Raw genomic sequence first — 13,904 nt, forward strand, 5'->3', positions numbered from 1 at the left:
ACCCACACACCGACACCAACTTCAGCATGCCTCCTGACCCAGCCATCCTCATCTAATGTGCCATTAACCTCCACTTTGCTCAGCGATGGCAGGCTTTCATACACCCCGTAAATTTTTTATCTGCGGTCGGTGCTAGAGTCAGCTAGTCATATGGGGTGTGTCCCAAATGGACCCCTATTTTCTATATAGTGCGCCACTTTTGACCTGAGCCCGGTAGGCCCAGGTGAAAAGTAGTGCACTAAATAGGGTGCCATTTGGGAGACAAACATGCGCTGAGCCAAGCTTCCATGTCCTCTTACAGGTTGAAGAATTGCAATTGTGGTTCAGCAGAGGGTTCCATTCAAAGGGGTTATTACAAAAACTGTCTTTGGTGGTTGAGTGTCTCCTTTCTGAGAGCTGTTTGACAGGTTAAAAGTGGTTATGTGATGAAATGAGTTATATTGCATTACCGGAATATCCGTCAAATATAGGTGGTCAAATTGAAAGGTGTTAGAGAAGTGTTATTGGTTAAATGTATGTATGTATGTATGTATGTATGTATGTATGTATGTATGTATGTATGACATACACCAAATGGATGTGGTCACAGAATGTAACATTACTTCATTTACTTCCACAATTAACCCTGACGGAACATTTCTGTTGCTTTCAAACTTTAGAGCCCAGGGGCTGTATGTATCAAGAGTCGCAGAGCAGGATGTTGGTCTAAGATTAGTCGTCCCCCCATGTCCATTCATTATAATCTAAAAGGAAACTGATCCTAGATCAGCAGTCCTGTTGTGACATGCTTAATGAATTCAGGCACAGGCCTTTTCCAGACCCCAATATCAACCCCCAACTGTGTCCTGCTACCTACCCTGTCGAAGGGGATGCTGTACTTCTTCAATATGGACGGGGAGATGAGAGTCATCTTGTGGCGGAGGAAGGCGTCGCAGCCCTGGGAACTGCCTGGGAAGAAACCTGCAGGTAAAAAATAAATCAAAAACGCCACATTACTAAATTGCATCCCATTTAGGGTTGAATGGTGGGAACCCGGTTACCGAGATTCACCGGGATCTACCACCCAAAACAACTCCCTTTTCCCAGGATAAATAACTGTGAGAAACAGGTAAATTATAATCAATTAGTTATATGAACAGCATGATTTGAAATGGAACTGTTAAATTATATGCAACGTCTAAATATGGCTTCTCTACGGCCTCTGCATGATGAATCATCAACGCTCAGGGTGGGGACAGACCATCTCAGTATGGAGCACAGTGCATGTAGACCTATCATCTCATCATGGTGACTTTTTTTCTTGTGACAGGTAGGCATGCATTTGCTGTAGCATAGTCTATGCTACAGTAATATAAAGACAGAATGGGCGTCTAAGTTACCCATCTCCATCTGCCTTTCGTGGGTCACATTTTCTTTTTGTAAAGATATATATTTTCTTTTAATCGCAGCTGCAGATTTTTACAAAACAGCCTGTCACTCAAATATCGTTCGCGCGAGCACTCTCTCTCGCAGTCTCTCTCTCTCGCTCTCTATCAACTCTATTCAAATTGCATCCAAAAATAGATAATCCTGTTTTTGATTGATACAGTGCATTCGGAAAGTATTCAGAACCCTTCCCTTTTCCACATTCTGTTATGTTACAGCCTTATTCTAAAATTGATTAAACAAACATTTTCCCTCATCAATCTACACACAAAAACCCTATAATGACAAAACGAAACAGATATACCTGAGACCCTTTGCTATGAGACTCGAAATTTAGCTCAGCTTTCCATTGATCATCCTTGAGATGTTTCTACAACTTAATTGGAGTCCACTTGTGGGAAATTCAAATTGATTCGACATGATTTGGAAAGGCATACACCTGTATGGTCGAAGGAATTGTCCGTAGAGCTCAGAGACAGGATTGTGTCGAGGCACAGATCTGGGGAAGGGTATCAAAACATGTCCGCAGCATTGAAGGTCCCCAGAACACAGTGGCCTCCATCATTCTTAAATGGAAGAAGTTTGGAACCACCAAGACTTTTCCTAGAGCTGGCCACATGGGCAAACTGAGCAATCAGGGGAGAAGGGCCTTGGTCAGGAATGTGACCAAGAACCCAATGGTCACTGACAGAGCTCCAGAGTTCCTCTGTGGAGATGGGAGAACCTTTCAGAAGGACAACCATCTCTGCAGCACTGCACCAATCAGGCCTTTATGGTAGAATGGCCAGATGAAAGCCACTCCTCAGTAAAAGGCACATGATAGCACCTAAAGGACTTTGACCATGAGAAACAAGATTCTCTGGTCTGATAAAGCCAAGGTTGAAATCTTTGGCCTGAATGCTAAACGTCATGTCTGGAGAAAACCTGGTACCGTCCCTACAGTGAAGCCTGGTGGTGGCAGCATCATGCTGTGGGGATATATTTCAGCGGCAGGGACAGGAGACTAGTCAGGATAGAGGGAAAGATGAACAGAGCAAAATACAGAGAGATCCTTGATGAAAACCTGCTCCAGAGTACTCAAAACCTCAGACTGGGGCGAAGGTTCACCTTCCAACAGGACAATGACCGTAAGCACACAGCCAAGACAATGCAGGAGTGGCTTCAGGATAGGTCTCTGAATGTCCTGGAGTGGCCCAGCCTGAGCCCGGACTTGAACCCGATCGAACATCTCTGGAGAGCATAGCTGTGCAGCGACGCTCCCCATCCAACCTGACAGAGCTTGAGAGGATCTGCAGTGAAGAATGGAAGAAACTTCCCAAATACATGTGTGCCAAGCGTGTAGCGTCATACCCAAGAAGACTTGAGGCTGTAATCACTGCCAAAGGTGCTTCAACAAAGTACTGAGTAAAGGGGTCTAAACACTTATGTAAATGGGATATTTCATTTATTTATACATTTGTAAATATGTCTAAAAACCTGTTTTTGCTTCGTCATTATGGGGTATTGTGTGCAGATTGATGAGGACAAAAAAAAATATTTGAATTTGTATTTATTAGGGATCTCCATTAGCTGCTGATAAAGCCGGAATTCTTCCTGGGGTCCAAACCTATTAAAGCACTTACATTACATAGAAAACAAAAGATAAAACAGTACATCATAACATTATTACACCACTACATATCTACAATACAAAGTTTAATACCACCATACAACAATATCACAATCCATGCGTATGCATGTGTCTATACCATTGTGTCTCTTCAGAGTCCCTGTTGTTCCATAAGGTGTATTTTTACCTGTTTTTAAAAAAAATCTGATTCTACTGCTTGCATCAATTACCTGATGTGGAATAGAGTTCCATGTAGTCATGGTTCTATGTAGTACTGTGCACCTCCCATAGTCTGTTCTGGACTTGGGGACTGTGAAGAGGCCTCTGGTGGCATGTCTTGTTGGGTATGCATGGGTGTCCGAGCTGCGTGCAAGTATTTTAAAAACAGACAGCTCGGTATTCAGCTTGTCAACACCTCTTACAAAAACATGTAGTGATGAAGTCAATCTCTCTTCCACTTTGAGCCATGAGAGATTGACATGCATGTCATTAACGTTAGCTCTCCGTGTACCTTTAAGGGCCAGCCGTGCTGCCCTGTTCTGAGCCAACTGCAATTTTCATAAGTCCCTCTTTGTGGCACCTGACCACACTACTGAACAGTAGTCTAGGTGCGACAAAACTAGGGCCTGTAGGACCTGCCTTGTTGATAGTGTCGTTAAGAAGGCAGAGCAGCGTTGCTTTGTCTGTAGGCTTGGGCTCATTGGGCTCACTGTCCTGTTGAAGACAGAGCAGCAGAATAAAGGATGTAATATAACAAAACGTGGAAAAAGTCAAAGGGTCTGAATACACACCAAATGCACTGTATGTATTGTAGAACGGCACAATCATTTGTGCTTTTTTGGGGCTTGGGCTCATTAAATGTAGGGCTCATAAAATGTATTTAATGTATGGATCCGGTAGCATCAGGGTTGAATTTGCATCAGGCTTGAATCAAATCCAGACATAGGCCTATTTATGTGCTTTATAATTCTTTTGAATGACACCTCTGGTTTTGGTGGGAAATACCGGGTTACCGAGGAGAAAAGTGATATATTCTCGGGATGGAACATTTGTAAAATACCGGGAAAATATTCAACCCTAATCCCATTGTCTGAATTTACCAGTTGTGGCATCCATAGTGAAACGTATTCCTCTATGTGAAATCTTGAACTGTGAAGCGTTATGTGAAATTGGAACAACATTCAAAATCAAGGCAGTGCAAGAGCGTAATCTTCCAACATGGATTCATATAACATATGATGGACCTTATATTCTGTTTCACATAGACTTCCTGCTTATGATGACCATATGATCCCACTCTAGTGAATAAGCCACAGACAGCGCAGGACTTAGACCTAAGCTCTCCACCCAAATGGAAGACATGCAGTGCCTTCAGAAAGTATTCATACCCCTGGATGTATTCCACATTTTGTTGTGTTACTGCATGAATTCAAAATGTATTAAATCAGTTTTTTTCTCTCTAACCCATCTACACACAATACCCCATAACGACAAAGTGAAAACATAATTTTAGAAAATGTTGGCAAATGTATTGAAAATGAAATACAGAAATATCTAATTTATGTATGTATTCACACCCGAGTCAATACTTTGTAGAAGCACCTTCGGCGGCGATTACAGCTTTGAGTCGTCCTGGGTATGTCCGTATCAGCTTGCACATCTGGTTTTGGGGATTTTCTCCCATTTATCCTTGCAGATTTTCTCAAGCTCTGTTAAATTAGATGGGGAGAGGCGGTGAACGGCACAGATTTTCAATGTGATTCAAGTCTGGCCTTTGGCTGGGCCACTCAAGGTCTTTCACATTCTTGTTTCCGAAGCCATTCCAACGTTGCTTTGGCTGTATGCTTGGGCTCATTGTCCTATATCTTCGCCCCCAAGTCTAAGGTCGTTTGCACACTGAAGCATGTACTCATCAAGGATTTGCCTGTATTTGGCTCCATTCAATGTTCCCTCTATCCTTACCAGTCTCCCAGTCCCTGTCGCTGAAAAGCATCCCCATAGCATGATGCTGCCACGCTTCATGGTAGGGATGGTGTTAGACAGGTGATGAGCTGTGCCTGGCTTTCTCCAGATATAGCGCTTTGCAGTCAGAGCAAGAGTTACATTTTTGTCTCATCAGACCACAGAATCTTTTGCCTTACACTCTGTGTCTTTCACGTCCCTCTTCGCAAACTTCAGGCGTGCTGTCATGTGCCTTTCTCAGGAGTGGGTTCCGTCCAGTGGTGTAAAGTACTTAAGTATAAATACTTTAAAGTACTACTTAAGTAGTTTTTTGGGGTATCTGTAGTTTACTATTTATATTTTTGACAACTTTTACTTCACTACATTCCTAAAGAAAATGATGTACTTTTTACTCCATACATTTTCCCTGACACCCAAAAGTACTCGTTACATTTTGACAGGAAAATGGTCCAATTCACACACTTATCAAGATAACATCCCTGGTCATCCTTACTGCCTCAGATCTAGCGGACTCACTAAACACAAATGCTTCTTTTGTAAATGATGTCTGAGTGTTGGAGTGTGCCCCTGGCTATCCATCAATAAAAAAATTAACATTTGTACCGTCTGGTTTGCTTAATATAAGGAACATAAAATTATTTATACTTTTACTTTTGATACGTACATTTGAGCGATTCCATTTACTTTTGATACTTAAGTATATTTAAACCCAAATACTTTACTTTTACTCAAGTAGTATTTTACTGGGTGACTTTCACTTTTACTTGACTCATTTTATATCAAGGTATCTTTACTTTTACTCAAGTATGACAATTTATTACTTTTTCCACCACTGGTTCCGTCTGGCCACTCTCCCATAAAGCCCAGATTGGTGAAGTGCTTTATAGACCGTTGTCCTTATGGCAGGTCCTCCCATCTGGGCCAAGGAACTCTGTAGTTCTGTCAGAGTGGTCATTTGGTTCTTGGTCACCTCCCAGACCAAGGTCCTGCCCGGTTGCTCAGTTTGGTTGGACGGCCAAGTCTAGACAGAGATTGGGTAGTTCCATATTTTTTCCTTTTCCCTATGATGGAAACCACAGTTTTTTGGGGGAAACTAGAACATGTTTTATACCCCTCACCAGAGATATGCCTCATCACAATCTCAGAGATCTACAGACAGTTACTTGGACTTCATGATATCGTTCATGATATGATATCGTGCTCTGACATACACTGTCAGCTGTGGGACATTATATAGACGTGTGTTTCTTTCTAAATCATGTCCAAACAATTGAATTGGCCACAGGTGGACTCCAATGAAGTTGGAGTGACATCTCAAGCATGATCAAATGAAATTGGATGCACCTGAGCTCAATTTGGAGTGTCATAGCAAAAGGAGTGCAAATACTTATGTAAATTAAATATTTCATTTTCAATAAATGTGCAAACATTTCTAAAAACACGTTTTCACTTTGTAATAATGAGTTATTGTATGTAGATGGGTGAGAATAAAAATCTATAATCCATTTTGAAAAATAATCTGTAACAAGTCAAGGGGTATGAATACTTTCTGAAGGCACTGTAATTGGTGGTTGGAGGTAATCAGTGAAGAGCTCTCCTCTCGGTCAGACGCACGATGTACAGGTCACAGTGGTCGGAGTCCGACGTGGTACACATCCAGAAAGCCTTTAATTATCATAATTTCTTTGGTCCCACAATCCTTCCCTCCCCGCCAGACCCTGGGTCAATGTCAGCAGGTCACCGGGCCAGACTACACACCAAGCCAAAGTGAAGAGTGAGAAAATTTAACCAGTGCCAAAATGGCATGCTATGATATCAAATACAGTACGGGAGTGTTTGTGTCAGCTGTGTCACAATACCGTTTTCTGACCGGGCCTTTATTTATTTATTTTTTACTTGTGAAAGAACGCGAGTGAGGTTTATTTTCTGCGTCATACCATTTCATCTTTCTTTGTCTTTTCTCGATTGCTACGGCTTCTTTACGTCCCCTTTTTACCACAGACTTCAGAAGGCGAGAGGTGGTTGCTGCCTAAATAAACTCATCCGATCTCATGTGAAAACCCTCCCTTCTCTTCCGTCTTTCTTCCTCACTCCTCCTCAGATGACAATTCATTTCACGCCTGTAGCCTCAAAGACCAGAGTCTCCTCTTCAAAAACAAAATCAGTCCTATCCTCTTGTATATCAATAGTTTCTTGAAGCCTTCAACTTACTAGACAAGGGAAAAATATGTTTCTCACACACGCACGTACACACGCACAGGCACGCACCTCTCCCGATGAGCACTCTGTGCTGCGCCTCAAAGGATGGATAGACCGTCTGTCCAGTTAAACTTTAATATAACTGACAGTATAATCGAGGCCCATTTCATCCTTCATTTTCATTGCATTGTTTCAGAGCCTGTTTCGTCTCAAAGAGGCGTTTTCTCTGGCAGCTGCTGTGTGAGCTGATAAAGGTGAATAATGTGCCGGCGAAGCCCGCGTATTAATCCCCATTAAAATTCAGCCGGCAGTGTGGAACTCTCCCCGGGGCAATATTAACTTAAAGCTTCATTTTGTCCTTTGAGTTTGAAATTAAGTCCGCCCCCCGAAAAAAAAGAACCAGGCTGTGACTGAAATGACGTGATAAGAGAGAGAGTGGTAGTGTTCGCAGGTGTGTGACTGGCTGAGAGTGTTATTTGTGTAACGTCAGGTATGTGTGATGGTGTCTGTGTGATACTTTGTACTAGCGGTCCTGTGTAACTGTTCATACAGCTACTCTGCATATGGACTACAACATATTAAAATAGATTTTTTTTTAAAAGCATCTCATAAGCGGGGGAAGTAAGCATATGCACGGCTATGGTTGGCGTTACGACTATCTGCGCTGCTGTTACATTGGTGTTATGTACGGTTGCATACAACCAACAGTAGTAAAGAGCAAACCTGTTACAAAGTGAGTGATCTGAGGAGCCAAACAATGTGTAACCCTCTACTCCACAAGCAAAGCATTCAAGACATTTACGACATACCTAACGAATACAACACAGCTTTGGTGTCACCCCCGTCCTCAAAAAAATGAACGGTTTCGACTGCTTGAAACTTTTGGAAAGGCAGTTTTTCCTCCCGACTGTGCCATTCTGCTGGTAAAATGACTACCAACTTAAATCTTACTCATGTAAAAAGCTTGAAACTGCTATTGGGTGAACTATATCTACTTGAAAAGACACATTTTCAACTACTTCTGTATACACAAAATATACGTATTAAGACGATGATGGTGTTTAGTTCACAGTTATTGTCCATAATGGTCTTGTTACACGATTATATGACTATTGTGCAAGCCCTCCCGTCAATACTCCACGACGTTCTTACCCATTCACAACACAACGTGTTGAAATGAACTGGCCGTTTTTAGCGCTATTCACAGCCACAACAAAAAGGGCATAGGGGTCTATTGTGCATTTTCTTTCCTGGGAAGAAGGAGCGAGAAATGTGAAGAGAAAGGCTACACTCTCTGCGTCGTCGGCCTTTTGAAGGCCTTTTCCATTGCATTGCGCTAGAGGATGTTTTAACAGCAGTTGATGGAGAGGCCAGACAGTTAACAGGCCACTCTATAGTCACTATCAGGTGGATATTTGTTTAACATGAATCAAGGCTGTCTGTCTCAGTGTGTATGTGTGCGTCAGGATCTGGAGTAGTCTTACCTTGCGCCAGTCTCTCCAGCCTCTTGCCGTGCTCAGGTGGGATGGCGTACCTGAACGGAAGGAAAGAGGGAGAAAAGAGAAAATGAGGTGGGTGGCGGGGAGAAAAGAAGAGTGAAGATGGCGCAAAGTGAAGGGAACTCCATCTCCTCCTCTTTTCACAGTCTTTAGGAGAGGAAATGGACAATGTTACACCTCTTCTTCGCACACAGAGACAGACAGTAGTTCACCTCCACTTTACACGTCCAGATGCACTTCTCTCTCCAAAGACATAAGTCTGCCATCACCAGTGAGAATACACAGCTTATTATGCTTAGTTCTCTTGCCAAAGTCCTCATTACACACGCGTGAACACACACACACACAAAACACACTTAACTCGGCTAATACTCCAAAAATTAAAAGGGAATTCATCAAAACCATCTTGGAGAAATCAAATGACTGAGGACTTTGTAGTCATCTTTGTGGTGCTCCATTCCCCCCTGTTTCAAATGAAATCAGAAAACAAGAGAAGAAGAGAGGCCTCCGTCCGCATTAGAGACTCGGAGCTTTCATTGCTCTTGTTATTACCATCATCATTATCACAATTATTTCCTCCAGTTTAGGGAAAGCAAAACTAGCGCCTCACCCTCCCTCTGGCCAAAGCCCTGTTTATGTGATCGGAATAGAAAGACATCTACTGGAGTATATGGCGAGATGCAGCTGTGTTAGACTGCCACCAGGTGGGCAGAGAGGGGAATACACTACCGTTAGGTAGAAGAGGGCCAACATGCAGAGGTTTCAAATCAAATCCGAATGCTATTTGTCACATGCCGCCGAATACAACAGGTGTGGACCTTACAGTGAAATGCATACTTACAAGTCCTTAACCAACAAAAAAATCCCCCAAAAAGTAAGAGATAAGAATAACAAATAATTAAAGAGCAGCAGTAAATAACAATAGCGGGCTATATACAGGGGGTGTTGAGGAAATTGAGGTAATTATGTACATGTAGGTAGAGTTATTAAAGTGGCTATGCATAGATAACAGAGAGTAGCAGCAGCATGGGGGGGGGGTTAGGGTTAGGGGGGGCAATGCAAATAGTCTGGGTAGCCATTTGATTAGCTGTTCAGGAGTCTTATGGCTTGGGGGTAGAAGCTGTTTAGAAGACTCTTGGACCTAGACTTGGTGCTCCGGTACCGCTTGCCATGCGGTAGCAGAGAGAACAGTCTATGACTAGGGTGGCTGGAGTCTTTGACAATTTTTAGGGCCTTACTCTGACACCGCCTGGTGTAGAGGTCCTGGATGGAAGCTTGGCCCTGGTGATGTACTGGGCCGTACGCACTACCCTCTGTAGTGCCTTGCGGTCGGAGGCCGAGCAGTTGCCATACCAGGCAGTGATGCAACCCGTCAGGATGCTCTCGATGGTGCAGCTGTAGAACCTTTTGAGGGGGAATAGGTTTAGTCGTGCCCTCTACACGACTGTCTTGGTGTGCTTGGACCATGTTAGTTTGTTAGTGATGTGGACGCCAAGGAACTTGAAGCTCTAAACCTGCTTCACTACCGCCCCGTCGATGAGAATGGGGGCGTGCTCGGTCCTCCTTTTCCTGTAGTCCACAATCATGTCCTCTGTCTTGATCACGTGGAGGTTGTTGTCCTTGCACCACACGGTCAGGTCTCTGACCTCCTTCCTATAGGCTGCTTCATCATTGTCGGTAATCAGGCCTACCACTGTGTGAACAGGGAGTACATGAGAGAACTGAGCACGCACCCCTGAGGGACCCCCGTGTTGAGGATCAGCGTGGCGGATGTGTTGTTACCTACCATTACCACCTGGGGGTGGCCCGTCAGGAAGTCCAGGATCCAGTTGCAGAGGGAGGTGTTTAGTCCCCGGGTCCTTAGCTTAGTGATGAGCTTTGAGGGCACTATGGTGTTGAACGCTGAGCTGTAGTCAATGAATAGCATTCTCACATAGGTGTTCCTTTTGTCCAGGTGGGAAAGGGCAGTGTGGAGTGCAATAGAGATAGTATCATCTGTGGATCTGTTGGTGCACTATGCAAATTGGAGTGAGCCTAGCGTTTCTGGGATAATGGTGTTGATGTCAATATTACAATGCTAATAAGTTGTTTGTGTGTGTCTTCACGGGATTCAAAAGAAAACCTTGCTGGCACACCCTGGGGATTCTCACATTCTCTAACTAACACACGCCTTTGTCAGGTGTGTGTGTGTGTGTATTGTGCGAGTGTGTGTGTGTGCACAGATGAGCCCTTCCTTCAAACATCTAATCAGGCAATCATCACATCCACCTCTATTACATCCTCCCTGGACCACTGTTGTCATGGCAGCGGCACGTCTCCTTGCCAGCGCCAGACCGAAATAAACAAACAAAGAACACAGAGTAAATGAAAGGTCTGTGAACTTTTCCCTTTCTCTTCAGCAGTGAGATGAGATTATGTTTTTACTGCTGCTGCTACTACTACTGTTGAGGAGAGGAGTCAGGAGCTGCGTGGGGGAATATTTGACAGTTTGAGGAAAAGCTTGTAGGTAAGTGTTCGACTGGTCTGTGTGTGTGTGTGTGTGTGTGTGTGGGAGGGGGGTCTAGTGAAATGCGAGTGTTCTAGTGAGATTGCGGCAAAGTTGACTTAATCAAATCATATGGGAACTATGGGATGTGCACGGTTATTTGAATATCTGGAACAGATGTTAGAATTCGAACACTTGTGAGTATTCATTTGTGCGCCCCCCAAAAAATGACAGGCCTATTTTAACCCTGAAAATGCTTTTCTAAAATGACATAAAAATATCCATGTGACATTGTTACATACAATACCATGACATTTCTAAATATGAATTTAATAAAACAAACTTTTTGAGTGTAGTAGCCTCCAAGTGTGTAGCTTGTTGTTCATGTTGGCCAACCAAAGCAGCAAAGAGGCTCAATGTGTAGTAAGTGGAGTGAGAGTTCACTAAGGAAATGCAAGATGGAATAAAATTACAGAATTAAAAGGAGTAGGCTACAATGAGCAACCAACAGGTAGGCTGTTGTTTTATGTGAATGGTGGTAAAAAGCGCATCATGTGGCCTCAATAATTAGCCAAGCTAGCTATACCCGAGCTAGCGATACCCGAGCTAGCGATACCCGAGCTAGCGATACCCGAGCTAGCTATCTGCTCTAGGTTACACCAGTCAAGACAGGCAGCGTTAAATGGGATAAGAAATAACATTGTGTCTGCTACAAGTTAGCTAGTCTTGGCTGTAGCCTAGTTGCCTTGGGTACTGCAGCTCTCTCTTCACCTCGTCTGCTCGCTCCCATCTCACCAGCCCCTCAGCAGCTGCAGCAATAGAGCGCCAGCCTCTCGCTCAGCAGTGCTCAGGTTAAAATCCACATGAATTTCGACTATCTGGATATCTGACAAAATTTCATCATACTATTCGAATAGTGAAATTATTTAAAATCCCTAGTGGGAACATGTAGGCCTACAATGTCCATATGTAATGTAATGAACACACACACACACACACACACACACACACACACACACACACACACACACACACACACACACACACAGTTAAAAATCACAGACACATTCTGCCACTACATGTGCACACACACACACACACATTTAGTTCAAAATCATAGACACATTCTGCCACTACATGAGTGCACACACACACGCACACCAAACATGAAAGGAAATTCATTAAACATGATAAAACCCTACATCCACTACTCTGTCCTTCACACGCCACAGGAGATGCGGAAGCACAAACAAACTGAAGATGACGATCTAATTGAGATGTAACACTACATGGCATAAACACATCCACTCAACGGGCTGTCTTAAAACCCATGCCTCCTCTCCTCGCTACAGAGTCTAACATGTTAAAGTGTCATATTAAAAAGGAGAAACAAGTAATATTTTGATGTTTATACTAAAACACACAAGGACAGGGAGACAGGTCTGTAGACGACAAACTAGTAACAGGGGTCAACTACCAGCTTTATTAGTCTAGTGTCAAAATGCTATTTTGTCATGTTGACCATAGTCCATATGCATGAAGCCTGTCTGAGTACGAGTGCTGACACGGGATCAGTTTAGCCTTTTAGATCAGGTTTGGAAGACTTTTTTTTAAGATCACAATGAATAAGATTGAACCTTATCCTATTGAGGGAATCTTGTGAGTGGCTAAGAGTTGGGAGGATATGGGTAAGGGCAAATAGAATTTTGTAAGTGACATTTGTAATTTTAACCTAAACCATGAATGCATTCAACTGGGTTACCAAGGGAACCAAAGTCACCAAAGCATGTTCAAAATATAAAATCAATATCCTGTAGAATAAACTCGAAATCAATCACAATACATCAGTGTTCACTATAGTTGCTCACGGCTATTAAATTAATCTGGGTTTTAATATCTAAGGATTACAACCTAGGTCTTGCTGATCTACACAGCTAAACCAATTGATCTGCAACACATGGGCGTAAATACACTGAGGCACAATCCACCACCTTGCATTTCTATGAAGAATCAAGATCTTTGTCAATAAAGCACAAAGAGACATTGCAGTTCAACAGACATGAGCAGTCATATTCTCTCTCTATCCTCTACTCGTCTGGGTTTCACACACAAAAAAAACAAAGATTTTAGCATAAAGAGATGATCGTTCGTCCATTCCCTACTAAGATGATCTAGAGTTGAAGACGATCTTTATGACTTTGGGAAAGTCACCTGTCTAAGTCTTCTAAAAAGGATTCAGAATGCATGCCAGATATCCAACCAGGAGGCCTGTTTCTGCCCCGCCTGCTAACAACTCAAGAGGACATTAGTAGCAGCAAATTTGATTTTGTGCATGAAGTGCCACAGACGGTCGATACTAATTTGATGTCTCTTTTCTCAGCCAGCCCTGTCGCAAAAGGCAGAGAGAGCTACTTGGTGTTCCTGTGTGTGTGTGTGTGTGTGTGTGTGTGTGTGTGTGTGTGTGTGTGTGTGTGTGTGTGTTGAAACTACTGAAACTTTAATTCCAATACATCCAAACTCTATCTTGGCTTCATTTTTCATCTGGAAAAAACTCTTTCATCAAGGAAACACAATCAATATCCAAAGGTCATTATAAAAAAGGGGTGTATTGGTAACAGCCAGAAGACATATGGTTGTTTGAGTCTTGATTCGGGTATACATATCCATAAGGGAATAACAGAGCAGACGGGTTAAGATTGGAGTAGAGACATTTGGAGCAGAGATA

The 13,904-nt window shown here is 43.0% G+C and overlaps 1 protein-coding gene across 5 annotated transcripts in view; it reads right to left on the reverse strand.

The window, feature by feature from the left end:
* LOC101448002 (lysine-specific demethylase 4B) overlaps window positions 1-13,904 on the reverse strand; it is a 92,340-nt gene that overhangs the window by 39,048 nt on the left and 39,388 nt on the right. For all 5 annotated transcript variants that reach the window (XM_014215844.2, XM_045687322.1, XM_014215843.2 and 2 more), the window contains exons 6-7: window positions 8,680-8,729; window positions 857-960 (exon numbers count right to left, since the gene is read on the reverse strand). In XM_014215844.2, the coding sequence (XP_014071319.2) occupies window positions 857-960; window positions 8,680-8,729 (154 nt within the window). The remainder of the gene's footprint in view (window positions 1-856; window positions 961-8,679; window positions 8,730-13,904) is intronic.

This window comes from Salmo salar, chromosome ssa10 (assembly GCF_905237065.1).
Source record: "Salmo salar chromosome ssa10, Ssal_v3.1, whole genome shotgun sequence".
In the NCBI taxonomy this organism is placed as follows: Eukaryota; Metazoa; Chordata; class Actinopteri; order Salmoniformes; family Salmonidae; genus Salmo; species Salmo salar.